Source organism: Lepidothrix coronata, unplaced genomic scaffold (assembly GCF_001604755.1).
Source record: "Lepidothrix coronata isolate B3197 unplaced genomic scaffold, Lepidothrix_coronata-1.0 Scaffold28, whole genome shotgun sequence".
In the NCBI taxonomy this organism is placed as follows: Eukaryota; Metazoa; Chordata; class Aves; order Passeriformes; family Pipridae; genus Lepidothrix; species Lepidothrix coronata.
Window position 1 is genome coordinate 5,495,951 of NW_016690208.1, and position 27,812 is coordinate 5,523,762.

General features: G+C 51.5%; 1 protein-coding gene across 10 annotated transcripts in view; it reads left to right on the forward strand.

Moving 5' to 3' along the window:
- DAB2IP (DAB2 interacting protein) overlaps positions 1-27,812 on the forward strand; it is a 196,069-nt gene that overhangs the window by 130,177 nt on the left and 38,080 nt on the right. For 6 of the 10 annotated variants that reach the window (XM_017810161.1, XM_017810158.1, XM_017810155.1 and 3 more), the window contains one exon: positions 25,507-25,660. In XM_017810161.1, coding sequence (XP_017665650.1) covers positions 25,507-25,660 — 154 coding nt within the window. Of the gene's footprint in view, positions 1-17,148; positions 17,579-18,914; positions 19,005-19,307; positions 19,345-19,720; positions 19,740-25,506; positions 25,661-27,812 lie in introns of those variants that run through there. The other 4 variants (XM_017810162.1, XM_017810164.1, XM_017810163.1 and 1 more) reach the window with 4 other exon arrangements.

Genomic DNA, 27,812 nt, shown 5'->3' on the forward strand with positions numbered 1-27,812 from the left:
GGATTTGATCTGCTCCCACCCCTCCACTGTAGGAGCTGAACTGCTCCAGCCAGTTCCCGAGTGATTCCCAGCTCCCACTCCCACAGCTCCCTGAGGCCCTGATGGAGTTTCTGAAATGCTTCCACAAATACGGATAAGGACAAACTGTTGGAAAACCAACACTCAGCTCTCCCAGAGCCTTCCTCTGCTGTGGGGGCAGGAGGGCAGATCCAGGAGCAGTGGGGGAATCCAGGACACCGGGGTGGTGGCGTGGGCAGCTCCTGCCTCCGGGCTGCCTCTGGTTTACCCTCCTGGGGAAGGAAATGCACCCAGCTGATTGGGAAACAGGTCAAGGGCACTGTAGTCAGCTCAAAATTCATGTCTGAAGTAGTTGTTTCAACTTTCTTACTCCACTTGTGGAGAGTTTTCCCCCTTGTCTGGTTGTATTTTGTTCAGTCCTTTTCTCTCTGTTTTTTGTCCTGGCGGTCAAGGAAGGTTTCTTTCTCTGAATATGATAATTTGCTCTTCAGTGCTTCTATTAGGGTGTTTATCTCCTTTTGGACCCTGTAAGTGCCTCTTTTTCACTGTTACTTTTTTTTCCACAAATCACAGCCTCTTGTCTTCAGTTTAAATTTTACATTTAATGAAATAGCCCTGTAATTAAATGTTCTTTAACAAATCCCTGGGCAAGGTATCTCATGACAAAAAGCATTTTGATTTTATTATTATTACTAACACAAAGTAATGGAATGTTTGAATCCTTATCAAGTGTAATTCAGGGGGTTAATCATTTCAGTTGAAAGGAAAAGTTGATCCATCATTTATGCTGAACTTCTCTGCTCAGTGTCCTGTTCCTGTTGATTTAGATTGATCATTCTTTACTGGGTTTTTTACATCCTGAGACTGTTTTGTTCTGGGCTAGAACAGACAACTCATGTGGTTGCACATGTGTTTGTATGAGCTGTTGTGTGTTAGCTCAGTGTGCTGAGGTGTGTTTGGTGTTCTGGTTTACTGGGCAAACAGCAATAAGCTAAATGCAGGGAAAAAGCCAAATGCAGGGAAAAAAGCTAAATACAGAGAAAGCTGAATGAGACTATCAGTTTTTTGATGTCTGTGATACCGAGCTTGACAAACCCACTAAGCACCTCACTGAGAAAAGCAAAGCAAGCTTAAAAACATCGGAACTTGCTGAGATGTTCTCATTGAGAAAAATTTTTGCATCTTCAGCTCGAACTACAAAAATAAGCAACTGTGAATCAGTCAGACATCCCACATTTCCGTCTGAATTGGACTAGCAAGCAGTTCCTGCGCTGCCCTTTCCCAGCTCCTGCTCAGAGCTGTTTGTGTGACTCATCCCGAGCCCCGGCCGGAGCCGAGGGAGCAGCTGGGGCAGATGTTGGCCACCTGGGCCCCAGGAACGAGCCTTCCCAAAGCCAGGACAGGTTCAGCTCCCAGAGGGACGGTTTGGGCACAGAGCCTTTGTCAAAAGTAGGTCAGCTGGATATCCCAGATCTGTGTTTGCTGGACATCCTGCCCCGGGGCATCAGTGCCTGGGCAGGCGTGTGGCAGCTGCTGTCGGCAGCACCACGAGGGAAGGACAGGGCTCCCCTGTCGCTCTCAGAGCTCAGCTGATGGGGGTGGCAACAGCAAGAGTCCTCTGGGAAACCAGAAACCGGTGTAGAGGTCAAAAGCAGCCATTGTTTGGTGTTTAGGGGCTGTACAGACAAAATTGCACGTCTGTGGCAGAGGGCACGTGCAGCACATGCAGAGCCAGGGGGTGTTTAATGCCCACTCGGCCAGCTGTGGGGTGGGAGCAGGGCTGGCAGTGCTGGAGCACTGGCAGTACTGAAACAAGGCACAGGAGAAGGTAAAGCATTCCAGAGGAGGACTTGGGAGGCCTGTGCCCTGGTTCCTGGCTGGCTCTGTACTGGGTGTGAAGCAGCAGCAAAGAGTGCGTGTCTCCAGCACCTCAGCACCCCCCTGTCCTGCCTGGAGCATGCAGGATGTGTCCTGATCCCACAGCCCTACCTGAGCAGTGATCCCTCCTGCTGACAGCTCTTCCTCAGGAAAACACTGTCCTGGCCCAGCCTGTCTCCAGTAGCCAAGGACCAGGAATGTCCCTGGTGTCGTGGTGCATCCAGTGCCACCGACAGGGCTCTGGGTGGGCTCCGTGCTGGTGCCCAGCTCTTCCTGAAACAAGGAGGGACACGGCCTGCCAGGGAATGGGAGCAGCACAGGTGTGTTTGGGGTGGTTCTGAGGAGTCAGTTCTGCTGGAAGGAGGAGGATGGAGGGTTGTTAGTCTGCATGTGGCCAGCCAGACGTTCCTTTCTTCTGAGCATCCTTCAGCTCGTCTTTGATCTGGGCTGTACTTTTTCCTGGAAGTCTTCCAGCATTCTTGGTGTAGCTATGAAGCTCTTTTTTTTCTCCCTATTCAGGCCACATCCCTCAAATTTAAGAAAGACGCTGCGATGGTGACGTGGGACTGTTGTGTGTAAAGTCATTTCTGGATAAACGTGTTTGACTCCTTCAGACATTCTTTATCTCTGCTCCCAGAACAAGCACAGAACAGGCAACAGCAGCACAGGCTCCCACACTCACCTCAGGGTTTGACTTAGTGCAACGTGGAAAATCCTCCCCATAAAGGGTTCAAGCTGTGGTTTGGTACAGATGTCCAATAAATTGAGAACTTTTGGCGACCCTCATTTCTAGACTGACATGTCAGACAGATTCACGTGCCAGAAGCACACTGGGAAGCAAAGGCAGGGTTGGGAAGGATGCCAAGAGCCAGGATGCATTTGTAGAGCTTCAGAGCAGCAGCTTGGCCATCTCTGGCCCAGGCAGGAGGATGATGGAGTGAACCCCAGGGTAGCTGGCTGGATAATGACGTTGCTTTTAAAAAGGACAACAGAAAAAGCATTGCACCCTGTTCCTGCTTAGGAGGGTCAGGGGCAGGAAAGAAAAGGCTTCTTTCTCCAGAGGTGAACAGTCACTTCTTCCTGCAGCAGAAGAAGCCTGACACTAGATAAGTAGCTGCGAGATGATTCATAAAAAAACTAATTTATAATTTGCCAGAATATAATCCTATTTGATCAGTGTTATTCAGTTCCTCTTTCTTTTAAAATTCAGTGCACTTAACTGTTCTACGAGGGTTTATGAATGTTTAAAAATTGCTTTGTGGTCCCTAAAGTAATTTGACAAGTCTGACAGCTATTGATTAAAAACCTGAAATTATTCAGACTGTAGGATGACTTGAGGGATTAGATAGAAAGTTTTTTCAAATGCAAAAGGAAATAAGATGTTGGAAAGTAAATATGTTCTTGAATATTTTTGAAAAATCCATTACAACTGTGAAATTAAATTGAAATGAGATACTTCGCGTGGGGATGAAGGAACTAAATGCTGGCTTTACTGTTTAGGCACGGGGTGGAACTCACCGTCCCAGGCCCAACAAATGTTTCCCTGGAAGATGCCGGTCTTGGCACGGATCCCAGCACAGGGCACTGTGGGAGCCCTTGGGGAGCCAAGTGCACCTGCCTGGTCCTGGCTGGGGACCAGCCACCTCCATCCATGCAGCCCTCCGTGCTGGGGCTGCTGGGAACGGGGCTCTGCCTGTGCAGTGGGAACACTCCTGCCTGTGGGACAGGGGGGAGCCAATCCCGCCTCACACGGAATGACCGCAGCCTCCGGATTGTCCTGATCTGCCCTCCCTTGCCAGGGCTGCTGTGAGAGTTGGGAGCAGCTGTTGTGCTTGGATACCTCTGCCTCAACTTGTCCTTCTTCACCAGAGCTCCGGGAAGGATATCCAGGAACTGGCTGTGCGTCTCTGTACGTGCCAAAGAAATCATTAGACTCAGGAAATCATTAGACCAGCCGGGCCCTTTTCTGTGTGACCAGAAGGGACCTCTTTGTTCAACAGATCCAGACCTGTTCTGTTCCTGATGGCCACGTTTTGGAATATTCTTCATAACCATACTTTCTCCATCTTAACATCACTGAGGTTTTCTCCCCCGTTCTCCCTCCTCCTGGAAGGCTGATCTTGGATTTCACTTCTCTAGCTGTTAAAGGCCCTCTCCTGATTTTCAAGCCTGAATCTGTTCACAGACAGTTTTGAGCCACTTGTTTCAGTAGTGCTGTCCTGCAGCTTGAGCAGCTCTTGTCCCTCTCACGTCCTCACTCTGGAGTGTGCCCTGCCCTCGTGCCCCTCAGCCTTTCCTGGCAGGCTGAGTGTCACCACACTCCAGCACCAAGAGAGGGTGACCCAGCAGGTGACATCCCTCCACCCTCTGGAATTGGGTCAATCCCCTGGGCAGAGGTGGGCACGGGGATGCTTCACAAAGACCTGATTCTGCTTTTGATGGTGTTAGCATTGCTGCTGTTTAATCAGGTAATTGATGGCTGTTGGTGTTGGTTAAATTCCTGAGTGATTCTATCCATGTGGATAATCAAGTGTTTGTTATGGAGATAATCAAGTGTTTGTTATGATGATTTGGTTCCCTGCATTGAGCAGCAGATTTATGGATGTGGAGACACTCAACAAGCAGAGGATAGTGGGCTTCCTTGGCCTGTTATCTCAGGGCACCACACAGCCCTTGCTCTTGTCCAGTAATTCCCAGTTTCACTGGGATCAAAAGCCTTGGGGAGTGTGCAAGGTACAGTGTGGAGCTGGTACATGGTGTCACCAGGCTGTACATGGTATTTTAAACCCTTGTGCTATATATGGCCCTCGGTTATATTTCTGTGACGATATTAAACTTTAAAAAGATGAGTGGAAGGAAAGGAGACCTTCAAATTTAGTTACTGCCAGGAAATAATACAAGGCACCACATAGTTGTCATTCTGCAGCAGACAGGGATTATCCATAAACCCTGCACCTCCAAAGTGAAGGAGTAATAAAGCCGACCCCAGGCGCACTTTGAACTTGGCTACCTCTGATTAATTAAGTTTTTCCTTCCTTGAGCCTGATTTAGTACTTAAACTCAGAATGAAGGATTTAAGTTAAGGAACTGTTGAGAAATTGAAGGACAGCTCTCATCCCCTCTTTCCCATCTCATCCCCTTCCCTATCACACGCACACACATGTGGGTAGCAGAGGGCTTGAGGTGGCTGCTGAAAATCAGGCTCTGAGGGCATTGCTGTCCCAGAATTCTTGTCATTCCTCCTGCAGTTGCACCACTTTCCCTGTGGATTTTTATACCTGCCAAGCTTGAAATGTCAGTGGGGCATGGCAAACATGGGCTAATTCTGGCCGCAGGTCTCAGGGCAGCGTGGAAGGTGTAATAGTGATCCTGCATTTATATGGAAAGTAGGAAGGTGTCTGTGCAGCTCTGGAGTATCTTTGATTCATTCACTTAATGGCTGAGCTTCCTGGGATGTTTAAAATCCATCAGTGGCAGGGCTGAGGCTCAGCAGGGCCATGCACTCCACATCCAGAGAACTCCTCTGCTTCCCACAGCTGGGGCTGGGAATGAGGGGGAGAACCCTTGATCTGCAGCTCCCCAGCCTTGCACAACAGCCCTGAACCTTCACAGCCCTCCTTGGTTAATGGCTCTAATGACCATAAATGAGTTCATTACTGTGCTGGTGCTTTCAGCCTTCTGTATGAGCAGGGAAGTGTTGAATAAAACATAAGAGAGCCCTGTGCAGGTACAATGAAAGCACTGGATTTAAGGTGTTTGGTGTCCTTGCAGTGACTTGCTGAGCCCAGCACAGCGTGGTGGGGGGACCGTGTCCCCCTGTATGACCAGGACACCCCGAGACCTGCGGGGCCAGAGCCTGTGCTGGGGGCTCGGGGCTCCCCTTTGACCACTGGCTGAGGGACAGGGCTCAGGAATGCCTGTCCTCCCCTGGGAGGCACTGCCAGAGCCAGGAGCCTGATCCCAGGGCTGGGCAGGTCCTGTGACTTGTGCCCATATACAGAGACAGCAGCAGTTTATGGCCAGGTGACAACTCTGTGACTCCTGACTGGCATTTGCAGGATTGTTCCACTCTGTCATGAACAGGGTGGAGCAGAAATCACTGGAGATGGACTGACCCTGGCTTTGAACAGTTTGTCACATGATCAGAAGTGCAAATATGAGGCAGAATGGTCCAATTTTGTGTTTTCCTCTCCTGCTTTGGTGCTCGGTGACCACATCGGATTGTTTTGGTTTAGAAGTTTTGTAAAAGATAGTTGGGAATACATTTGCTCCTACCAACCAGCTGGATCTTTTCGTGTCCTGGGAAGTCAGTCAGCTCCTGCTTTCCTATGGGATTGCTGCGGCTGGTGCTGTATCCTGATAAACACTCAGGGATTGAGAGGGGCGGTGGTTGTACATGGGAAGTCAGATCTGAAGAAACTTGTCAGAAATTGTTCTGCTGATCCCTCAATTAGACTGCCTTAACCCACTTTTTTTGGAGGAGAAACAATTGTAATGACAGAGTCTGTTTTGACTGAAGGATGTACAATAATCGGCCCCGAATCTGCTCTGCTGCATTGTACCGAATTCACTTATTTCTCTCTATTTGTTCATAGTCAAAGCATAAATAATTTAGCATTTTGTCTCTCCCTGTGAATGTGAGAAGCATGCTTGCTGATTCCAGATCAGATGGAGCAGTGATGTTTATTACTCTGATGTTGGGGAATGATTGTTGCATATTTAATATCACCATAAATAAAACTCCTGTAGCTGTGCTCCCACTCGCGGGATCGACATGTGGCTCTCTCCAAACACCCCTGACCTGCAGCCCTCAGAGCTTTGTTGTGATGGAAGCAGAGGCTCTGCTTGCCCACAGTGACACAGGGCATGAGTGACAACTGCATTTCCAGTGTGCCCAGCCTGGCTGGCATCCACAGTCCACAGCACTCCCAGCCCCACCTGCTCAAAAGTCATTTATCTCACCCAGAAATACTCAGAGACTTGCACTGTGTGACAAAGCAAATATCAGAAGTAAAACAAACCTCATTAAAATAAAGTGGCTGGATGATAAGGCAAATGGTTAACATACCTCTCAACAGCAGTATTTCTTTTATTCATTTTATCTCACTAATGCCTTTAAAAACTGCCTGTGAGTATTTTATAGTAATTGCCAAAGGAGCTGGAGTTTTTAGCAGTCTTATAATGGGTGCTGAACATCTCTGATTTTAGTGGCTTTATTTCAAAGTGTGGGGAAAGCACTCCACAGTGGATGAGGATCTGGGCCATGCCCATTATTCCTGTTTATAATTAAAATTTCTTGTAAGTATTGCAGCATCCTGCAGTCCTGGGCCAGGTGTTCTGCCGTCCAGAGTAGTTCTGCAGGACTTTGCTCCAGCACTTTGCTGAGCTCCAGCTGGTCACCCAGCACCATTTTCCAACTTCTCCTCTAAAATTCACTCCATGGAGGGAAATTCTTGTACATTTTACCTAAGACACTTGCCAGAATGAAGGGAGCGAGGCCCTGCTTGGCAGTGGTGAAAAGCAAGGGAGAAAGAGCGAGCTTTGTCCATGAGCCATTTGCAAGCCAAGGCAGTCCCGCTGGGTCACATTCCTGTTCTCTCAGCCTTGGCATGGAGCACCTCTTTTTAATGGAGTCCAGTGTTCCCAGTGTTTCCAAACTTGTTTTAGTGTTTGCAGCAAGCTGGGATGGTCTCTGAGAAACAGTTTGTCTGGATGTGACTGAGGCGGAGGGAGCGTCACCGTGCTGGGAGCAGAGTCCCTGCACAGCACTCCCGCCCTCCGAGGGCCAAGGGATGGATGTGGCTCCCACTGGAATGCTGAGGGCTCTGAGATGGTCCATGCCAGTGTCACAGGGTGGATTGGGCATGTGCTTCTCAGCTGTGTTGTCCCCCCACACGGTGCCTGGGTCTGCACCGCGGGGCCATCCCGGTGCGTGAGCCAAACCCACTGATGTGCTCCAGGAGCAGCCACCTCCCCTCCCCGGGGTGCAGACAGGGCAGCACCAGGTCTTCCACTTCAAATGTGCTCCTTGCTACCTGCCAGTGTGGTCACAGCCCAAACACAGCATCGCTGGGGAACAGAACAGAGCAGAGGAGGAAAGTCCTCCCATCCGGTGCCGGGGAGCGGCTCCGCTGGAGCGACTGGACAGTGTTAAACAGATGTGGATCAGAACTGCTCCAGGCCCCTTCCTCCACTGGCACACAGCCACTTCGCTGGTTCAGTATTCTAAAAGCAGAGTTAATAACTATTTTTGTCTCTATTCTCATTTCTCACGTACATATAAAGGCTCTGTTGATGTTTAGCTTGACAAGCCAGGCTGCAGTTTGGATGCCAAAAATCTCAAAACTGTCATGGAGTGAGACAAGGATAAAGGAAAAAAACAACTTAGATAAAAGGGCTGTGGACTCAGAAATGCTGCATGTGGCACACTTCCCAATCCTCAGAGAGACTTATTAATTCACATCGTGGAAGTGTTTATGGTGCACAACTCAAGTGGCTTCCTGGCTCCACTTGGGGTCTCATTGGATTTATGAAGAAGCTGCTTTCACACTTCTATAGGCAAAGGAATTAAAAAGTAATTTTGTTTCTTAAAGTGCATAAGGTAATAAAGTGTATAAAGGATGGAATAAAGGAAGCCACATGTCAAAGGTAGGTCAAGACTGTACTCAGGAATCACACATCAACCTAATGCAGGCGTTTTTTATTGCCTCCTCCCAAAAAACAGTGTTCAGACTTGGAGCTTCCTGAACTTTCCTCCAACACTAATCTCTTTATAAAAAACTAAAACTAAACAAAAAAAATCCTTAAACAAAAAATCTAAGTTATTATCCCATCATTTGTAACATGGATGTGAGCATTGTGGGCCCTTCAGAGAGAAGGCACTTGGCAGCTTTTCCCAAATTCCCTATATTCTGTGTGGCAGCTGCTGGTGCATCTGGATTTTGCAGGTTGGAGAGCACAGAGCGTTTAACTAATCCCTCATCCCAGGGAACATCCTCTTGTGTTATCCCTGCTTTACCCTGCATCATCCAGCCAGACCCTCAGCACCTGTGCTTTTCTCAAGTGAAGAAACCACGGGACATTTTTGTGCCTTGGCAGTCACTGTCTCAGAAGTCAGTGCTGTGCCAGTGCTGCCCCTGTCCCTGTCCCTGCCCCTGTCCCTGTCCCAGCTCCGAGCCCAGCAGTTTGAACTGTCGCCCTTGTGCCCTGTAAATGAGATATGACTGGAGGTTATGCAGTGACTCAGTCACAGAACGTGCTCTGTCACTCACCCCCAGCCGGGTCCATCGGTGTAATTCCTGTTGACAGGCTGTGATTTCCTCATGGAAAGGCAGCGCTGACACATGCACAGGGCCCGAGCTGGGGTGAATCACTGCACGTGATGGCTCCACAGGGACCAGTCCCCAGTGTGTCTGTGTCTGACTGGGGGGGAGTGTGTGTGTGTGTGTCTGGGATTCAGGAGCTGGCAGCATTATCCTGGGCTGGAGGATGAAGTCAGGGAGCTACAAACCCAGCCAGGCAGAGCAGAGATGCTGGGGACTGAGCACGGGAAAGGAAGCTTTTCCCCTCACAGTGTGAAACCAGTATGGAATGGGATGGCCAGGCTGCTGCTTCTGAGCAGCACTGGAGAAGTGGCACTGGGTGAGGTCCCCCAAGACCATTCATCCCTTGGAACCCCATGTGGCCTCTGCCTGGGGTACAACGTGGGTACCCCACCTATCCATGGGGTACAACCCTTGGGCAGCAGCCTGGGCAGGGGACACCTGTCTGGGGGGCAGGGGGTGGGATCCTGGATGGGGAGGTGGCACAGCTCTTGCTGAAAAGAGCTCCTCTTTCACCTGAATTGTTTGGGAGCTTCAGCTGAATCACCTGCATTTGGCTGTGCCTGTGGGTCCCCTGGATGAATCCCACTCTGCCCCCTGCCCTGTGACAGGGACAGCAGGACATGGCAGGGGGTCAGTCCTGTCCTGGAGAGGACAGTACAATCCAGGCCCACACAGCACCTACTTTTAAACATCCCCAGTTTTTTATGACGCCATTTTAGGCTTTATGCTGCTCATGCAGGATGGTGACATCAGAGGCCTGGGGATCCTGGACTTTGTTTTGCTGTGTTCAGAGCACTGTTGCTCATTTGGAAACTCGCTTCATGCTTTCAGTTTTGGTGCAGTGCAATGGTATATAAAGGCACCCAGGCTCTTTCCTGGAGGCTGGCAGGGAGTGGAGGCACAGCCAGCTGGGCCATGCTGCCGGAGTGAGGTGAGTCCCACTGGGCCTGGCTCTGGGCTGGGAGGTGCCCGGGCTCTGCCCCCTCACTGCCCACCAGGCCACCACCTGCTGTTCTCCTCTCTGTCTTCCTTGCTCCAGTGCTGGCCATGGCATCTGGGCCATCCAGGACCAGTGGGAGCCTGCTGCCTCCCTGCCCTACTGCTCCCTGGGGGTGCTGCATGTCCTCTCTCCCTGCCTTCCCTACCCCTCCCTGGGGATGCTGCAGGTCTCACTTTTGTCTTGGGCAGCTCTTGTAGCTTGTTTTTCCTTCTAAGCCCTCTCTGTATGTGCCCATCTGATTGAGTCTGGGGCAGGAAAAGAGGTGTAGGGACCAAGGAGAGGCGTGGCAGGGGCTGGGAACAGCAGAGTGAGGGCAGTGGATGTTGGGCAGGGATTTGCAGAGCTGGACCCCAGAGTTCAGCCTCCTGCTTTTTGGGCCATTCTGGCTTATCCCTGCCCTAGTTCAGTCCTTAGCTGGCAGCCCTGGGCCAGCACAGCCCTGCTCAGGGAAGGAGTCGAATCTTTCTAGACACTTAAACCTCGCAGCCTGTCAGCTGCCTCCCCAAGTGCAGCAGGTTCTGATTTATGGATTTACAGCTTGTGTGACCAGAGTCAATCACTGCTCTAACAGCCGAGGGGAGTCCGGCGCCGGCGCAGCCTGAGCCGGTTAAACTTCCCCACGGTGACAGGGATGTCACCGGGCTGGGTGGGGACTCCACGGCCCATCACACTCTGTCCTTTCTCCTCACCTCATCTGACTTCTGATCAGAGCAGGCACATCCCCGGTGCTGCCCATGTGTGCCCACGGCCACACACCCTCCACACGGAGCCTGGGTGAGCCACGCTGGTGTAAATCCAGGGCAGCCTCATCAGCTCAGGAGCAGATTGCAATTCTGTTTGTGAGAGCATACGCTGGCCCCACGTATTCCCAGGGATTTGACCTAAGCTCAGCATCTGTCAGGATAAGAAAAAGTGGTTTAGTGCACTGGAATAGCGGCAGTTCAGCGGATGGGCAGCAGGGCAGAGGGGGTTGTCAGCTCTTCTCTCTTGGATGATGGTTTTATATTCCACCAGAGGAAGAAAAAAAATGTGGAAATCGGTGTCTTAAGAAATTAAATATAAGAATAAAATCTAAACCCTAACTTTCCAGATCCAAACATTTTGCATTTTCTCAGAAGAAAGTAAACCAAAAAGTTTTGGGTTCTGCTTTGCAGATTTAACCCTGCAGAGTTGGGAAGCACAGAGCAAAGCCAGTGGCTTTGTGGAAAAGGCAGAGCCAGGACTGTGAGCAAGAACTGAACCCAGGCTGGATCTGCAGAAAAAGAGGGGTCTGTGCAACTGTGTTTATTTTAACTCAATCTGCTTACATCAGCTCAGGCTCCTCGTGTGTCTGAATAGTTTTAACTCTTCCTGTGATCAGTACAGGCTAATGGCCTAAAGTGTTGGTTTAGACATTAGGAATGGAGTAAAACTGCAGGTGACACAGGCACAGATCTACCCCAAGGACTTATCTGAGCCCAGGCTGGGTTGTGGGGGAGCTCTCTGTTGACCCTGAACACCTACGACAAAGGAAAATCCTCCCACGTTCTGCCTCTACAAAAATTCCGCACAACTGAGTGTAAAATACAGTCATTTTTGCAATGATGATGAGCTGGGGTTTAATTTGGTTAATAACTGAAGCAAGTTAATCCTGTTCAGGCAAGGATCAAACCAGTTTCAGTGCATCTGTCTCAGTGCTTTGCATCTGTCTGACTAGATTGATTTAAAATAGCTTGGTTACAAAAGGAAGTTGCTTCTGCTGTACAGCTACTGAACTGGGGCTCAGCCCTGCCCCTGCTCCTGCCTCCATCCCCTCCCCAGTGTGGAGCTTTGGGCCAAGCTCCCTTCTGGCTCCCACGTGTAGAAGATGAGGGTGGAGATATCTATGGAGAGAGCTCATTCAGGAACATCCACATCCCATCCAGAGGATGGGAAAAAGTGTTTCTGGTCAGGAAGATCTACTGGGTCTGGACTGCCCTGCACTGGATGGCTCTGCTGCCCCTTTTCGTGTGGCTGGCAGGCCGGCTCTGGGTCCCCTGCCCAGGATCTGTGCAGAGGTGTGGGCTGGGCACAGGACCAACTGGAGCCCCTGGAAGCTCAGCAGCCCCACGGGCACAGCTCAGGTGGAGCAAAGGGGGGGCTGCAGGTCTGCAGCTCCCCGGGTGAATTCTCAGCAGCAAAGCTGACACGCTGCTCATTGTCTTCCTTTAATTAATATGTTATTCAGCCGGGCTGAGAGACTTTGTTCTTCAGAGGCCTGATTTAGATCTGCAGAGCTTGTTGCCACCATGGCTGGCTTTGTCCTGCAGGTACCAGAAGGCACAATCTGCACAGACATTGGCATTCAGAAACACATTCTGAGTCCAACGCGCTCCCATGGCTGCGATAAGAGCCCGTCCCTCCCTTCCCTGGAGAGAGCCATCCCGGCTGCATCTTGAAATCCAAACCATGACTCTCATTTCAAGTAGAATAGCTGGTGTTTTCATCCTGGGGAAGCCACATCCACCCTGTGTAACCCCGATTAGCTCTCAGCAGACCCCAGCAGCTTTCCCAGATTCCCTGATGCACCAGCCCGTGTCCACAGCAGGGAGACTGAGGCACACGAAGGCAGAGTGGCCACGCCAACCCTGTGTTACAGAAAGACAAAACCTGTTTTTTTCTCTCTGTACTTACTCCAGGTATCACTGTGATACTCTATCAGCTCTTGCTATACAGAGATTTATATGAAATCGTTTCTATTCCATTGAAGCAATTTTCAGAGATTAATTTTTGAGGGTATTAGCATTGATTCCTGAGCGCATGTGCCTCCTCCTCCTCCTCCTGCCAGCAGCCCATATCCAGGGAAAGCTGCATTGTCTGAGCTGGAGGAAAGCTCACTTGCCCTAATTTATTGAAAAAATTAATTTTAGGTTTAAAGTGGGGTCGTCATTTATGACCCCCGTTCAGTCTGGTCCTCACTCCTGAGCCGTCCCTCTGACCTCTCCCTTATCTGGAACCCTCTGGGCTGTACAGGGTGTTCATCAGTGGCACTTCCAGGAGGGAGCAGCAGGTGTGGGCTGTGGATAAGGGCTGCACGCACGCCTGGCTCTGTGCTTATCCAGGTACCCCTGGCAGCTCACAGCTGTAATTTAATTTAGGGCAGTGCCAGGATTTGGACTTTTTTTTTTTTTAATAAGAGTTTTTCACAGTTTGTAAGTTTTAATAACAATTTTTACATCAGCTCTGGAAGTAGCTGCCCTTGGCATTGCATGAAGTGTGCAGTAATGATACTTGCACTTAGAAAAATGAGCTGGGGAAGTGATGCAGTGCACCCCAGGATTGCCAAGTTTAATCCCTGGTTATGGAGTCTGGAATGGTAAGAGCCAGGGTGGTCCAGGGGGCTCGCTGGGGCTGACCCGGGTTTGGTGCAGAGCTGTACCTCACACTGCTCCAGGAGAAACAAACGAGTCATTCCTGAAAAGGGTTATCAGTGGGAACATTTCCTCTTCCTACCTGTATTTTTCGTATGGATGTGGCTGTTTGTGGAGGTGCTGAGGTCCCTGTGTCGGTATTCCTGGTCTCTGTTGGTATCTGGATGTGGAGAGCACCCCAGAAGGAGAAGCCCCAGGCTGGCAGAAGGGGGCTCAGAGCTCCCTTCCAGCCCAGGGAGAGAGGGAACGGGCTGGGACTGGGCACCAGCTCTGGCTCTGCCTTCAGCATCCCTTTCAGGTTTTCAGTTTCCCTTTGCCCTGTGCTGCAGGAGTGCAGAAATATTCTGTGTCTTCCCAAGGGCTCTGTCTCCTTCGAGGTGCCGGAGGCAAGGGAGAGCAGGGGACAGTGGGTGCAGTGCCTGGACTGATCTCCCACAGTCACAGCTCTGAGAGGCACAGAAAAACCACCAGCTTCATGGGTGTGAGCCTCTCACTCCATCTGAGAAGAAGGCTCCCATGAGAAGGATGTGCTTTAAATCCCTGAAAGACACTAAAACCTATCTGGCTCGAAGGCAGATAACAATTGGAAGAAATTAGCTTTATATCCTGGTGCCAGCTATGGATTAAAACAACACAATCAAAACAAACTTTAAAATGCTTTGAGCTTTCCTTTTTCTTTTTTCTTTATGGGAAAGTTCAGCAGCAGCAAAATAACACTTTCCCAACCTTATTCTGATTATAAACTTCTCCTTCTTTGCATGTTGCTGTTTAAGAACATCAATTTGTTGAAGAACATAATTCAGCCTTCAAAGTCAGCTCTTCCCTACTAAACTGAAGCCATTATACGGGCCAGTATTGTTAGACAGAAGGACAAATCACAGGAAAATGTAGTTTAGATGCTAAAACATCTATTTGTGTTTGTCAGGCTCAAAGTCATTCGCCACTGGTACCTATCTGTAGTTTAGATTTGAAATTCAAAACTTGACTCCTGCAAATGTCTTGGCTCAAATTGTGGTTGAATGTTAAGTGGTGTCTCTGAAGCGAGACTAATCGCACGGAATGATATTGGATGTTTGCAGGAATGGGACCTCACAAAAAGGTTTAGAAAAATCTGCTGCTAATGACAATGTTCTGTTTTAAATAAAACCCCCAGAAAAGATGAGTGGCATCTCAGTAAAGACAGGTTTCTTGGTGATTGGGATTACATTCCTAGAGGAAAGTCTAATGCTTGTTCAGGAGAGTGGAAAAGTGAAGCTAATTATAAGCAGAAAGAGAAACTGGCCGGTCAGACCCACTGTCTGGCCGCTCTGAAACACGGTGTAAAAGGTGGCTGGAGTCAGAAGGAAATATTCTTTCAGTGGAAACATTATTGATACGGTGCCTGATTTTTCAGAGGTGCTCGAGTCAACTCTGCCCCATCGCTGCAGCTCAGCTCTGGGGGACGTGGAGCAGGTTTTAATGAAGCACGTGAAGAAATCTTTTCCCAGTCTCTTGGTTTATTCTGGCTGTTGTTCCTGCAGTGTGCAAGGCCCGGGTAATTTTTGTGCCCTTCAGCCTCCAATTACCTTTTTGCTGAAACTGAACCAAAGGACAAAATAACCAGCCATGAGTGCAGTGAAGGTGACACGGTGGGGCTGTGTGGCAGTGACAGGGGGAATATGCAGTTTGATGGAGGAACTTTGGGAGTCCTGACAGTCGATTTAGTGATGTCTGCAGAGAAATCTGGACCTTGTTTGACAGTGCCATAGGCTGCAGTACAGGCACTGAGGAGTTTTTCACAAGAACCCCACAGTAATGACTGTGCCCACCCCAGTGCTTGAGAAGCAACCCAGTAGCAGCCAGCCAGCTGTGCAATTCCATGTATTTTAATGTTAATTATGCTGGAATATGAGATTGTTCACACTTTATAAAATAAGTGCTTTTACAACATCAACAGTTATTTGATTTTAACTGTAAGTTTAGAATACATCTGGATAATCACAATCCCTTCCAGTGCTAACTCTTCGAGGTTATTAGAAAATTGTTTGTTTCCCAGTGATAGACAGCGTGGTCATAAAGCATAAAGCGCTGGCTTCACAGTCAATAAAAAGTGAGAGATATCTGGGTTTAATAGCTCCAAAAGGTAAACATGGCAGGAGTGTGGAAAGGTTGCTTTGCTGGAGGCAAAGCTGTGACCATCCTCCTCAGAGTCAGCCAGGCCTGGCTGGGACCAGAGGAGAAAACATGACCCAAGAAAAGAAGGCTACAAATACCACAAATAATAACTGGGAATGGAAAACTTCCTGTAATAACCCATGGAAGGAACTGTTTACCTGCCCTGTGACCGGGCACAGCAGCTTTCCTTTCACAAATGCCATTTCTTGAGCAGTGAGCCGGGTGGGTGGGTGCTGGGATCCCATCAGGAACAGGAGTGCAAATATGGAGAAGGGGTGGGGTGGAGGTCACGTACAGTGCCCAGGGACGGTGCCAGCACTGCAGTGACTGTCAGAGCTCTGGCTGTGCCGTACACCTGTGTTATCACCTGCTGAACACAGAGAACAGGTGTTTCTGCAGGGAAACATCACCTTGTGCAGGCAAGGGATGAGGCACGAGTTTGCTGGAAGGAAGCTGGATAAGCCCCGGCTTGGATAAAAGGAGCTGAGACTCTGACACACAGGTTTCTTCTCAGTGGCAGTAATGCTCCCTGCAGCAGTGTTTGAACACTGAGTCAGTGGGATGTGGTTCCTTCACTGCCTGGCACTCCCTGGGGAAGGGGACAAAGTGGTCCCCAGGGCCCTGGTCTGTAGAGTTTTGGCTTTTTCCTGTACCTCCTGAGCCACACACAGGTATTCAGTCCAGGGGCTGTGGAGAGGGAGAGGGCAAGGAATGGTCTATGCATTCCAGGCCTGGAGCCCCAAGAAGGTTGTGTGCTACAGACACCATCCCAAGCCCAGCGGGATCGATGGGGCAGGGGTGCAGTGGCACTTCCCAACATTTGGGAAAACACAGTTGTCATTCACCAAGGTGAGAGTGTGGAGAATCAATGTGCAGCACAACAGACCCACAGAGCACAGGGGCTCCAAGGTCAAACCTTACTTCATCCCCTGATGCCTGGCTCGTGTCCCAGTCCTGCACAAACCGTCTGGAATTTGAGGTTGGGGACAGGGGGAATTCAGCTGGGGAGTTCCCAGCAGACAGAGCTCTTTGGCTGGGTCCTGCTGGTCTTTGCTGTCATGTGGAAGCTGCAGCAGAGCCGTGCTGGGTCCTTACGTCAGCTGGAGCTGCCACAGTTCCCAGGATAGCTGGCTTCCTGCGGGGGCACAGGCCAAAGCACGTGTTTGTTGGGTTCAGCACTTCCTTCCAGAGTCTCCTAGTAAAGTGTCCCAACGTGCAACAGACAGTTCCACTGCTGGGCTGCAGAGAACCTGGATTATCCCTTCTCCCACTGCCTTGGGTCTGCTCCGCTCTCCACCCACTGCAGGTGCGAGGGCTCGTTCCAAAGTTCAGGTTCTGCATTTTCGTGCCTTGCCAGAAAGATAAAAGGCTTGGTAAAACTGTAACTTGACCTTAGTGTTTCACAGCAGCCCGGGAGATAAAGTGCTAAAGGAAATAGGGAGAGCAAAACACGGATGGCTTGGGAGAGGGGACCCCACAAGGCAAGAGCTCCGTGCTGAGGACCCACGTGCAGGACTCAGGAGCTGCGGGGAGCCCGGATCCGGGCAGGAATGGCTCTGGATTGCTGACCAGGATTGCAGTCTGGCATGCACCATCTTTTTTACTCTGCCACACAAAGGACCCCTGTGCTGCTGCTGCTGCAGATTTGAGAAGGAAAAGATTGACTGAAGCCGCCTGTTATTATTTTTGGCTACTCCAGCAATGTATCAAAAACCTGACGCTGGGTTGATGCTGGTGCCCTACTTTATAGAAGCCCTGAAAAGCAGATCAAGGACAGCGAGCTTGTCTCTCTGCATGGCATCTGCCAGGAAAGGGTGAGAAAACTTCAAACCACTGGCGGGCGGAATGGGGGGAGGCAAAAATGAGGCAAAATGTGCTAAATCCAGAGCGCTGTTTGCAGACTGCAAGGGGAAGGGGTCTGGATGTTCTCTGCTAAGGAGGCAAGGTGGGACAGGCAGTGACTTGGGCATTTTGCTGCCAGCCTGGCTGGTGAGCTGGTGCCGTTGTCCTCGGAGTGTGGTGGGGACTGGTTTGCCTTGGAAGGAAGAAGGACCCTACTGGCTTTAGGTGACAGGCAGAGCTCCTTGTTAGTGAAGCCCAGCAGTAATCCTGCTTCATGTTTTCTGGATCCTTTGGAGGTGAGAGGGTCATGGCCCCCTCCCTGGCTGAGGAGGAAAGGCACATGGGTGAGGCTGTGCAGGGAGTTAGTGTTGGAACTGGGCAGAGAACCTGCGAATTTTGACTTGTTTGTCACCGCCGTGCACGGTGCTGCTGCCTGGAGGGACGGTCCGGCTGGGAATCCAGCTTGTGAGTCCCAGGAGGAGGCGAGACTCGGACCTGCTGCCTCGGGCAGGACCTGCCCGTCTCCCACTCTGAGACCTGCTTCCTTCTCCTGTGCTGTGGAGGAACCCCGAGTATTGCTGTCACCTGGGGATGTTTACTTCTGTTCTCGTTTTCCCCTCCAATGCTGACCAGCGTTTGCAGCCCAGGTGTCGGCTTTCTCTGCTGATCCGGAGCCGCCTCACATGAGCTGGAGGATTAATGCCTTGCTGCAGACATGGACACTAGCCTTTGAAAAGTGGAAGAGGAAGCAGCCATCAGTAAGAGGCAGGGGACAGTGCCATGTGGTGGTTTTTCATTTACTAGATAGTCCTACTTTGTTCTTGATGAGTAATGGAGGCATTTGAATACGCCAGGATGACAGCAGCAGTCTGGCTCTGGGAACGTGTCGGCGTGGGCTGGGTGAGGATGGTGGCAGTCGGGACAGTGGGACCATGCCGTGCAGCCTCCCCCTCTCCTCTGCGCTGCCTCCCATCTCCTCTGCCGCTCACCTGCCGCCCCGGGCGCCGCGTTCCCTGAGGCCGCCCGGCCCCGGAGCCCCCCGGGGAGCCCCGCGCTGAGCCCCGCGCCGATGCGGGCTGGCCCCGCGCGGGGTGCGGACCATGGCTCACGCAGGGGCCGCCGGCTGCTGCTGCAGGCGCTACTCCCTGCTGTGGATCGCGCTGCTGCAAAGGTCAGTGACTCGGCTCCCAAACGGGAAAGGAATGCGGAGCGCGGCCGAGGGCAGGGACGGGCGGGCGGGCGGTGCCGTCCCTCCCCTCCGCTGCCGGGCCGGGCCGGGGGACGCTGCGGGGCAGCGGCTGCACGACGCGGGCTTTCTTCCCGCAGAGCTGCGTTTTCCCCGCGGTTCATCACAGCAGAATGAGGGCGGCGGGCGGGACAGGCGGGATGCGGAGCGGGGTGAGCGGCTCTCGGGGACGCGGCCGGCGGGGGCGGCCCCGCGGGGCACGGGACGCCGCCGGGAGGGCGAGGCGGGACCCCCCGTTCGCGGGGCACGGCGATGCCCCCGGAACCCCCGCGCTCCGGGGGCGGCGGGCCCGGGGCGCTCTGCCCAGCTACAGCGCAGCCAATGGGCCGCGGCGGGGCGGGGCGGCGGCGGGGCCGGCCCGGAGCGGGGGCCGGGGGCGGCGGGGCCGGGGGTCCCCGCCCGCGGTGGCGGCGGCGGGAGCGGGGTATGGCCCAGCCCGAGCGGGGCGGCGGTGGCGGTGCGGCGGCGGCGCGGCGGGGCCGGGCCCTGCGGGTGAGTGCGGGGGTGCCGGGGGTGTGCGCGGCTCCTGCGCGGACCAGGCGAACTCCCCGCGCCCCGGCCGGGCTGGTCCCGCACGGCGGCCCCGGCGGGGCCGGGCGGGGCGGAGGGCGCGGAGCGGGGCCGGGGCGCGGAGGCCGCCGCGCTGGAGGGACCGGCGCTGGCAGAGCCGCTCCATCCCGGCCCGGCCCGGCCCGGCGGTGTCCGTCCCTTCGCTCCGTGTGCTCGCGGTTTGTTTTCAGCGTCCGTTTCATCCCTGGGCAGCCGCGGTGCGGGGATGGGCCTTGCGGCTCCATTTCCGTGTGGTTTGGTCCAGCAGGACGGATCCTGCCTCGCCTTTGCCGCCTTGTCCGGATTCCGCCTCCAGGCTGGTGTTACGCAAAATTTCGGTGATGAAAATCAAACCCTCCGTCCCCACCCTCTTCCCAGCGCGGGAGGTTGTGAGCCCGGAGCGGAGCTGGGAGCACCCCGGGGGTGCTGCAGGGAGCGGGGGGCTCTGGGGCTCTGGTTCGGTGCTCACAGCAGCACAACATCCCGGCTGCGCTTCTGCTGCCATGGACGTGCCCCAGGTGTTTTTCGGGGCCCTGCTCGCTCCAGAGCCGGTGCTGTGGGAACGAGTCGTTCTCAGGGCTGTGCTGTGGCTCGGGCTCCAAACTGGAGTGGTGGATCTGTCACTGCTGTTTGCATCAGATGTCCTCAGATCCAGCACTGTTTAGGCTGGTTTAGGTTGATGTAATAAGAAAAGGTAATTTTCTTATATAAGTGTTGATTTCTGTTAAAAGCGACGTGTTGATGGCATTGTTCTCATGGGAAAGAGAGAGAAGGTGGTTCCTGAGCTCCCTAACAACATTTTTGATGATTGAAACACAGGTATGTTTCTGATCACCTTTTGCATCCTGCTCCTGATGCCCTTCCCTTGCTTTTGCAGTTCCTCAGAGCTTATCACAAATGCTGTCGTTGCCCTTGCTGGCTGTACTGACAAACTTCCCAGTGGCACGTTGTTAAACAAACAAATAGCCACGCTCAGGTGAATGTCACAGGTTAAAATCATTCTTCAGGTTTGCTCTGGCAAAAACAACGTTTGGAATCTGGTATGAGCTGACAGAGTCCTTTTGAATGTAATTAATCCTGCTGCCGGTTGAAACTGAGAACAGTCTAAAAACAAGGGCAGGCATTAATAAGTTTAATTACATGTCCTTTGTGTTGCTCAGGGAAGGTGTTGCATTAGTAAGGGTAACCTGTAACACCAGGTTCCCATCATGAGTGCGATGAGCAGCATTTCCCAGGCAGAGATCAGCAGCTGGACTTCAGGAAACAGCAGGAGAAAGTTCAGGGTAGCAAAACACGGAGAAGGATGTGCTGCTGCGTGCTGAGGCTTCATCCCCACGTCCTCTCCTACAGGAAAAAAAAATACGCTTCATCTTCTGGAAGCATGCAAGTACTCTTGTGCTGTTGTTCATGGCTATTCCCATAACATCACTTTTATATTTATTTGTTAGGTTGAAGCAGGATGAGGCACAGGGGAGGGAGGGATGAGAATTCCCAGCAGTGGTCTTGAGGTCAGCGGGAAGTCGGCACCCGGGTGCTGCTGCCGAGCCCTGGGGAGAGCTGCTGTGGAGGAGAGTGGGAAGCAGTGCAGCCATGGGAGCAGTCTGGGCTCTGCAGAGCGTGTTCCCAGTGTGACCCAGCAGCAGTGAGGCTCAGGTGGGACAGCGGGCACAGGGCAGGGCTGGCAGAGGGTGATTTACTCCCATCTGCGGCTGCTAAAATCCTTCTCCCATCTGATGTTGCAAATCAATTTACTGGAGTTGTGCACTTTGTTCTCAGTCATAACAAACCCCTAATCCCTGGGCTGGAGACAGATTTAAATTCTGTCTGTGCTGCATGTGGATCTGACAGTCTGTGCTGCTGCATTTGGGCACGGAGGACCCCCTGCAGTGGGCGTGTGCAGGGGAGAGGGTCAGGGCTGCCCTACGGAACCTGCTCCTGGCTGGTCACAGAACAGAACTGCCAGCCTGAAAAGCTGCACACAGGGAACCTTTCCTGCCCAGGAGACGTGTCACAGAGTCAAACCTGTAATTTAGGAGATCAGATCCCTCTGACACTGGGGAGGCATTCACAGTGCTGGCTCTGCAGCTGGTGTTAGTGGGACATCTTCAGCTTAGTGCCTGGGCTTCCTTCAGAATTCCCCGACCTGCTCATGCTCTCAGAGCAGAACAGTAGGAGATTTGAGAAAGGCCCTTTGTTTTTTCCTCATGTTTCAGTGTTACATTTTGTGTCTGCTCCATGCCTCTGCAGCTACCCAGCCAGGTTCCCTGTTTGTTTCTGCCTCTCAAAAATAGCCAGGAAGGTTTTCATCATAAAACCACAGGAGCAGCAGCTGGGTGGCTTCAGGCAGGTGAGGCTGTGAAATGAGAACCAGTAGGGTTGTCTCTTTGAGGCCCTGTTTGCTCCCTCCATTGCTCAAAACCCAGCACTGGAGTTGTATGAGGAGAGGATGGATTGTCCCTCCATGCCTGTTTCTCCAAGTCCACTTCCCTGCAGTCCACATGGCCCTGGTTGGATTGGGTGTGCTGTCACAGCCTGGTGATACTCTGCTGGCTGTGGAGGGTGCAGACAGAGGGGATGCATCCCTTCACATGGTAATGTTTTATGACTTTATTATTTAGCACAACAATCCTCTCTCATTGCTCTCGGGCAGCAAAGCTCTTTCTTTAATAGCCAGAGACTGGCTGCTGCTCTGTGGGACTCGCCAGGTCAGTGCCAGTAGCGGTAATGTTATTTCTCTTTAGAACTAATGTGGTCTTTTATGAGATTTCTTTCCTCCCCCCTTCATTTCAACTGAACTTTAGGCAAGTAGAAAGGGATTAAAAAAGGGCCCTTGGCAAAAAGAACAGAATGTGCTGTTTGGAAAGAGGGTTTCCTGCTGTGAGATGGCTCTGGGCAGCTGGCCGTTCCCACCATATTAAAACAAAGGTGTAGGATTGGAATTAGATCAGCTGATGTAAAGCAGGACAGGACCTGGAATACACAGTGAGTTATTGGAGCAGGAGATTGGATGGCCCCACAGGCAGTGTCTTGAGCAGTGATGGCAGGGACGTGAATTTGAACCAAGTACCTCTGTCGTCTTGAAAGTGTGTGTTCACCGTGGGCAAATGGTGTTCCAGCTGTGTCTGACTGTTCAGGAGTGGGATGGCTAACGGGGAGCACAGGTCTGCAGGGACTCTGGGATCCCTGTCACTATGGATGCTGCTCTTGGAGTCAGGAAAGCAGCTTATGGTCTCTCCCTGTCTGTGGGACTGGCAAACGTCTTCCAGTACATGGGCCCCTGCTGCAAGTGCCATGTCACTGAGGGACAGGAGTGCTCTCTGCGCTGGAACAGGTATTAAAATGCAAGAACCCTTGAATCAGGTGCTATGTAACCCTCCTCCAGGGTGTTTGTAGCCCACCCCAGACTGTGCTGGGCTGCTCTGGCTTAAGTCAGTAGTGTTGGGGCCAGCTATGGGGGATGGGATGGGACAGAGCCCTGGGAGGGGGCTCTGCTCATCCTGCACTGCCAGGGCTGAGCTGGCAGAGATCCCTCGTCCCTGCCACCAAGATTTCCAAGGAGAGTCTCTAATTAATGACATCTCCCCACTTAGCTCTCGATACAGAGACAGATGCTGGGTTTTTAGGGCTGGTTTGAGACCTGCAGCGCTCCCTCTGCACAGAGGCAGCATCTGGTGAGAAATGTGTCTGCTGCTGACCTGGGTCGGATCCCATCGGCCGCTCAGGAGTGGGAGAGATGTTGTGGGAGCAGGTCCTGCCGAGGCAGGAACCTGACAAATAACCTCCCTGAAAAAGTCCCGTTAATTTTAGGATTCCCAGAGGCCTCCGGCAGAGTGTGGAGGGATATAAATACACATTTGCTGAATCTGGTGAGAGCATAATATGTCCTGAGAATCTCCCCCCGGTAATCCTTCGTATTGAACATCTGCATTCCCACCCGTGGCCTTGCAGCTGCAGTAGTTTTAAATGAAAAATAGGCTTGATTTGTTTTAATTTTAATAAAAATTCCTAGGCCAGCATGAAGCAGTGCAGCTCAGTGATGTACGTGTATGTGTGTGAGAGTATGTAGTCCTGAGCTGTGGGTTTAGATTATCAGTATTTATATTTGTCTACACAAGAATGCAAGTAAATAACCAACTGCAGCTTGGTTATCTACCTTTTCTAATTTCATCCTAAAAATATGGAAATAAGATTTACCATAAATACCTCGATTCAGGGCTTATCTGGACTGGGTGAGCAGTCTGTATTGTCAGTTCTTGAGCTGCTGGATATTGGTTCTGCACTCAGCATTCTGAGGTAACTTGATCTGTCTGCCTGTATTAGAGTTAATTTACAGTACCATTCAGAGGAAAAGGAGAGGGACCCTTTTCTGTGAAAATAGTGTAAAATTGCCACAAAGTACTGGGAAATGACTGTGCTGGGTTCCTAAAGATCAATTTATTCACCATAGAGATACGGGGTGAGTGGGCAGTTGAGAGAATCGCTAATGGCACAGAGAGCCTTTGCTGGGAAGCTGCGGCTTCTGATCCAGCACAGGGCTCTGCCAGCCCCGGGCTTTTAATGCCTGAGGGCTGGGGATTGTCCCCTCAGAAAGATGTGGTGGTGGTTGTTCTGCAGATGTTCTACAGGTACCACCACAGCTGGTCCTGGCTGGTGCCTCGGTGGGTGCAGGGAGGTGTCTGGGGACAGCACTGTCCCGGAGCCCTCGGGCCCTGTGTCCCCAGGCTGGGTGTCCTGTGGTGCTGCTGGCCAGGAGGGTGGCCTGTGGCACTCAGAGCTGCCCAATTAACATGCTGAGCCAGAGAACCAGCTGCAGGCAGTTCTGTTAGCACCTGGGGCTTCATCCATGGCCTGAATCTTAATGGCAAATCTAGAGAAGCACCTGTTTATCTTCTGCTGCCCTTTATCTTAGAATCTCCTTGGGCTGTTTTCTAGATTCAGCCTGGCGTGTCATTCACTGGAAGCGATGAATTTTGCATGCACTGTTGACATTTCTCTCTGTTTTGGTCAGTTTTATTCTGGAGAACAACAAAACTCAACACACAGAGCAGAGCAATCCGGGGAGTATACTGGGAGCATTGTTGTTTTGCTCATGAGAAACCATGCTGAGAATATCACAAACTCCTCTTATTGCTGTCCTTCCATGCCTTTGGAGAAGGCGTCATGCTCTCTTTGTAGACAGGGACACTTGGTCTCTTTGGAAGCCCCTAAAGTGCTTGTCAGGGGTTTTAAAGGTCAGAGTTACCAGGATCAGAGCTTTGGCATAGGAACATCTAACATGGTGCAAGCCATAGAGAAAGCAGCTGCTCCCTTTTCTCGAGTTATTTTTTCCCCTGCCACTTCCTGGTTTTGCTGTGTTTTCCCTGGGACTACTTAATTATCTTTCTTTTCTTTTTTTTTTATTGTCCCCCTTGAGCTCTCTGGTTTTGCTTTAAGAGTTACAGCACCATTGATTGTATTGGCTGTCTCAAAAATGGTGTTCTGCTCGCTGTCTGTGGGCTCCCCGCTGCTAAATGCTGCCAGTGGGACTCCAGAGCATTTAGATCAGTCGATAGGGCTATCATGGCCTTATTTTCCACCCTGTCCCCATCCCGGGATGTGGGTAACAATGGGAGAGAGCACACGAGCCCTCGGGTAATTGGTTACAGAGTGTGGATCCCAACGCTGGCTGTGCCTGTGCTGGAGATGGTGAGGTTCTGGGACCAGGGGCTGCAGGACCTGGTGGTGCTGATGAGACAGCAGTGGGTGTTGGGGCCAACTAGTCTCCCTGATGTGCCCATACTGCAAAGCACCACACCTGGGAAGTCTCACTCAGCAGATGTGGTGGCCATTTAGAGACTTACTCAGCTGTGCAGAGACCCACAGCCTACAAACCTCTAATAACCGACTCCTGGCTGCATCGGAGTTGGGAAAAATTGTTTTACTGCTCATACAGCCTGTAATAGAAATTACAAATGAGACAGTGTAGCAGGCCCTGTTCTTCAGGGCCCTGGGTTATTTCATGGCAAAAAAGTCCCAGGAATATTCTGCAGTTGTTGCTAACAGATGGACTGAACAGTTTCTGTGGGAAGGAGAGCATCCACTGACACCATTCCATTTTTCCTCTAGATCCCATCTAATGCCGAGGCTGAAAGAATCGCGCTCCCACGAGTCCTTGCTCAGTCCCAGTAGTGCTGTTGAGGCTCTGGATCTCAGTATGGAGGAGGAGGTGGTCATCAAGCCAGTCCACAGTAGCATCCTGGGACAAGACTACTGCTTCGAGGTAAGGAGCCGTGGGTCCGTGCCGGGAGCCATGGGGGGGCCAGGTGTGTCATGGCATCTGGGGCTCTCACTGCTGGACAACGTTCCTGCTCTGAATTGCCACAAGGAGACTGTTTCGTAGGCAGAAAATTGCTCCCATCTCTTCAAGGAGGATCATATCCCCACGATCAGAGCAATGAGCTCCTCGTGAGCACTGTCGCAGCAGAGCTTCCTGCTGGCACAGGTGCTGCCCCGCTCGGGGCCGTGTTCCAGCAGAGCATCCGTTTGCAGTTTATGTTCATACAGATACTGGGAAGTGCTGACAATCCCTACTCAGTGTTCCCAAATACATCAGATGTGGTCACAGAGCCAACCCACTGCTGTCAGTGGGAGTGTTGAGGACTTTGTCTAGAAAACTGAAGCTTCGCTTGTTTGGGTAAATAGAAAAATCTGTGAGTATTTGAGATTATTTTGACATCTGCTATGGCATGTGGTTAGGTCTGTGCTAGCAGGAGGGAGGAGGACACGTACAAACCAGGCTGTAGTTGGATAATTCAATGTAGTATGTCTTGGGAATCATTTGTCCTGAATTGTGGATGGCAAAGTATTATTACTTATGGCAGTGGCTGGATACAGAACAGGGAAATGGTTTTCTTACGGTAATAAGGTGGTCGATACTTATGTTTCTGTGAAGAGAAGGGAACCTGTTTGTGCTTGGGCACAGAAAAGCAGATAAATGGTATATCCATGCTTGGACTGTGCTGTAGGATGTGACTGCAGGCTGTCCTTGGATGGGCAGTGCTGAATAAAAACACCTTGTCAGAGTCCAAGAGGAGTCAGACTGGGGAGAGAAATACTTTTTCTTTACTGAAGTTAGCACACTTTGAAAGAAATGAGTTAGAAGATCCATTTCTTAAAATGAAAGCAGGTAACACGAAAACAGTCTTACAAATATAGCCCCAAACACAAACTCTGGAGTGGGCTGAGGTATAAATTTTCCAGTGCTGTTCATTCTCTGAGGAATTGAACAAGTGTGGTGGGTCAGGAGGGGAACAGTTTTGTAAATTATATGGCCTCTATTACATTCCACTCAAGAAAGATAAAATGAAGCTAGATGGAAAATAGATGTGACATCCATAATATAAGGGTTGTTTACCAATTCTGTTCAGCACAAGAGCAGAGGGAAGGGATGTGAACAGTTCTTGCAGGAAGCTGACTGAGAGGGAAATTGCACAAGTCGTGCACCTGTAAGGAGGAAGAGAATTTTGGTTATAAGTGAGTTGGATAAAGAGGAGTCACACAGAAAAAAAGAACGTGTTAATTGCTGTCCTGCAAACCCTGCAGAGGGGAGGAAGAATGCCAGGCAACAAAGGGGACATTGATTTGTGACTGGTGGCTGCTCACCAGCAAGCTGCAGCGGGAGGGACGGAGGTGAGAGCTAAATGGCACATCGTGTCAATGCCTCGTGTCTCCAGAGAGCCTCTTCCAAACTGGGAGTGAGGTCAGCGCTGGGATGAGTGTGCAGATCTCCTGGGATCTTTGGTGGTACCAGGCCTTGACCACAGTCTGCCAACCACTTGGGTACCACTGGTGGATACAAAGAGGGGGCATTGCCTTTGGGCTTTGAAGCTGTTGTGGGTCTGCTCTTTGTGGAGATCTGTCAGGAACAGGCAGCTTTGGGTCGCTGTTGTTGGGCAGTGCCAGCCCCACACAGTCCTTAACTCCATTCTCCTGGCAGTGGGGTGGCCAAGCGGGGATGGTGCCTCGGAGCTGTTTCCATCCCCAGTTGGCTGGTGTCCATTGGATCTCCCCTGTGTGTGGCACAGTGTGACACAGCTTTTCCTGCACCACCCCACCGGAGCAGCCTCATGGCTCGGGAAGCAGGACAGCATGGTCTGACATGGCTGCAGATGGAAGAGAGCGGGTTTGAGAGGGAACTGGCAGCACACCCAGACGGAGACAAAACCGAGAGGTGCCAAAGCCATCTGCAGTGGAAAACAACCAAGTGGCTCGTTGGGAGGCAGCTGGTGGATGAAGGTGCAGGGAATTGTTCCTCTCCTTTGGCTCCACCGACCTGCATTAAGACGTGCTGGGCTCCGCTCCCCTCGGCTGGGCTCTGCTGGGATGGACACTCAGCAGCAGTGCAGGGCTTTTCCACGGGCTGCATTCAGCTT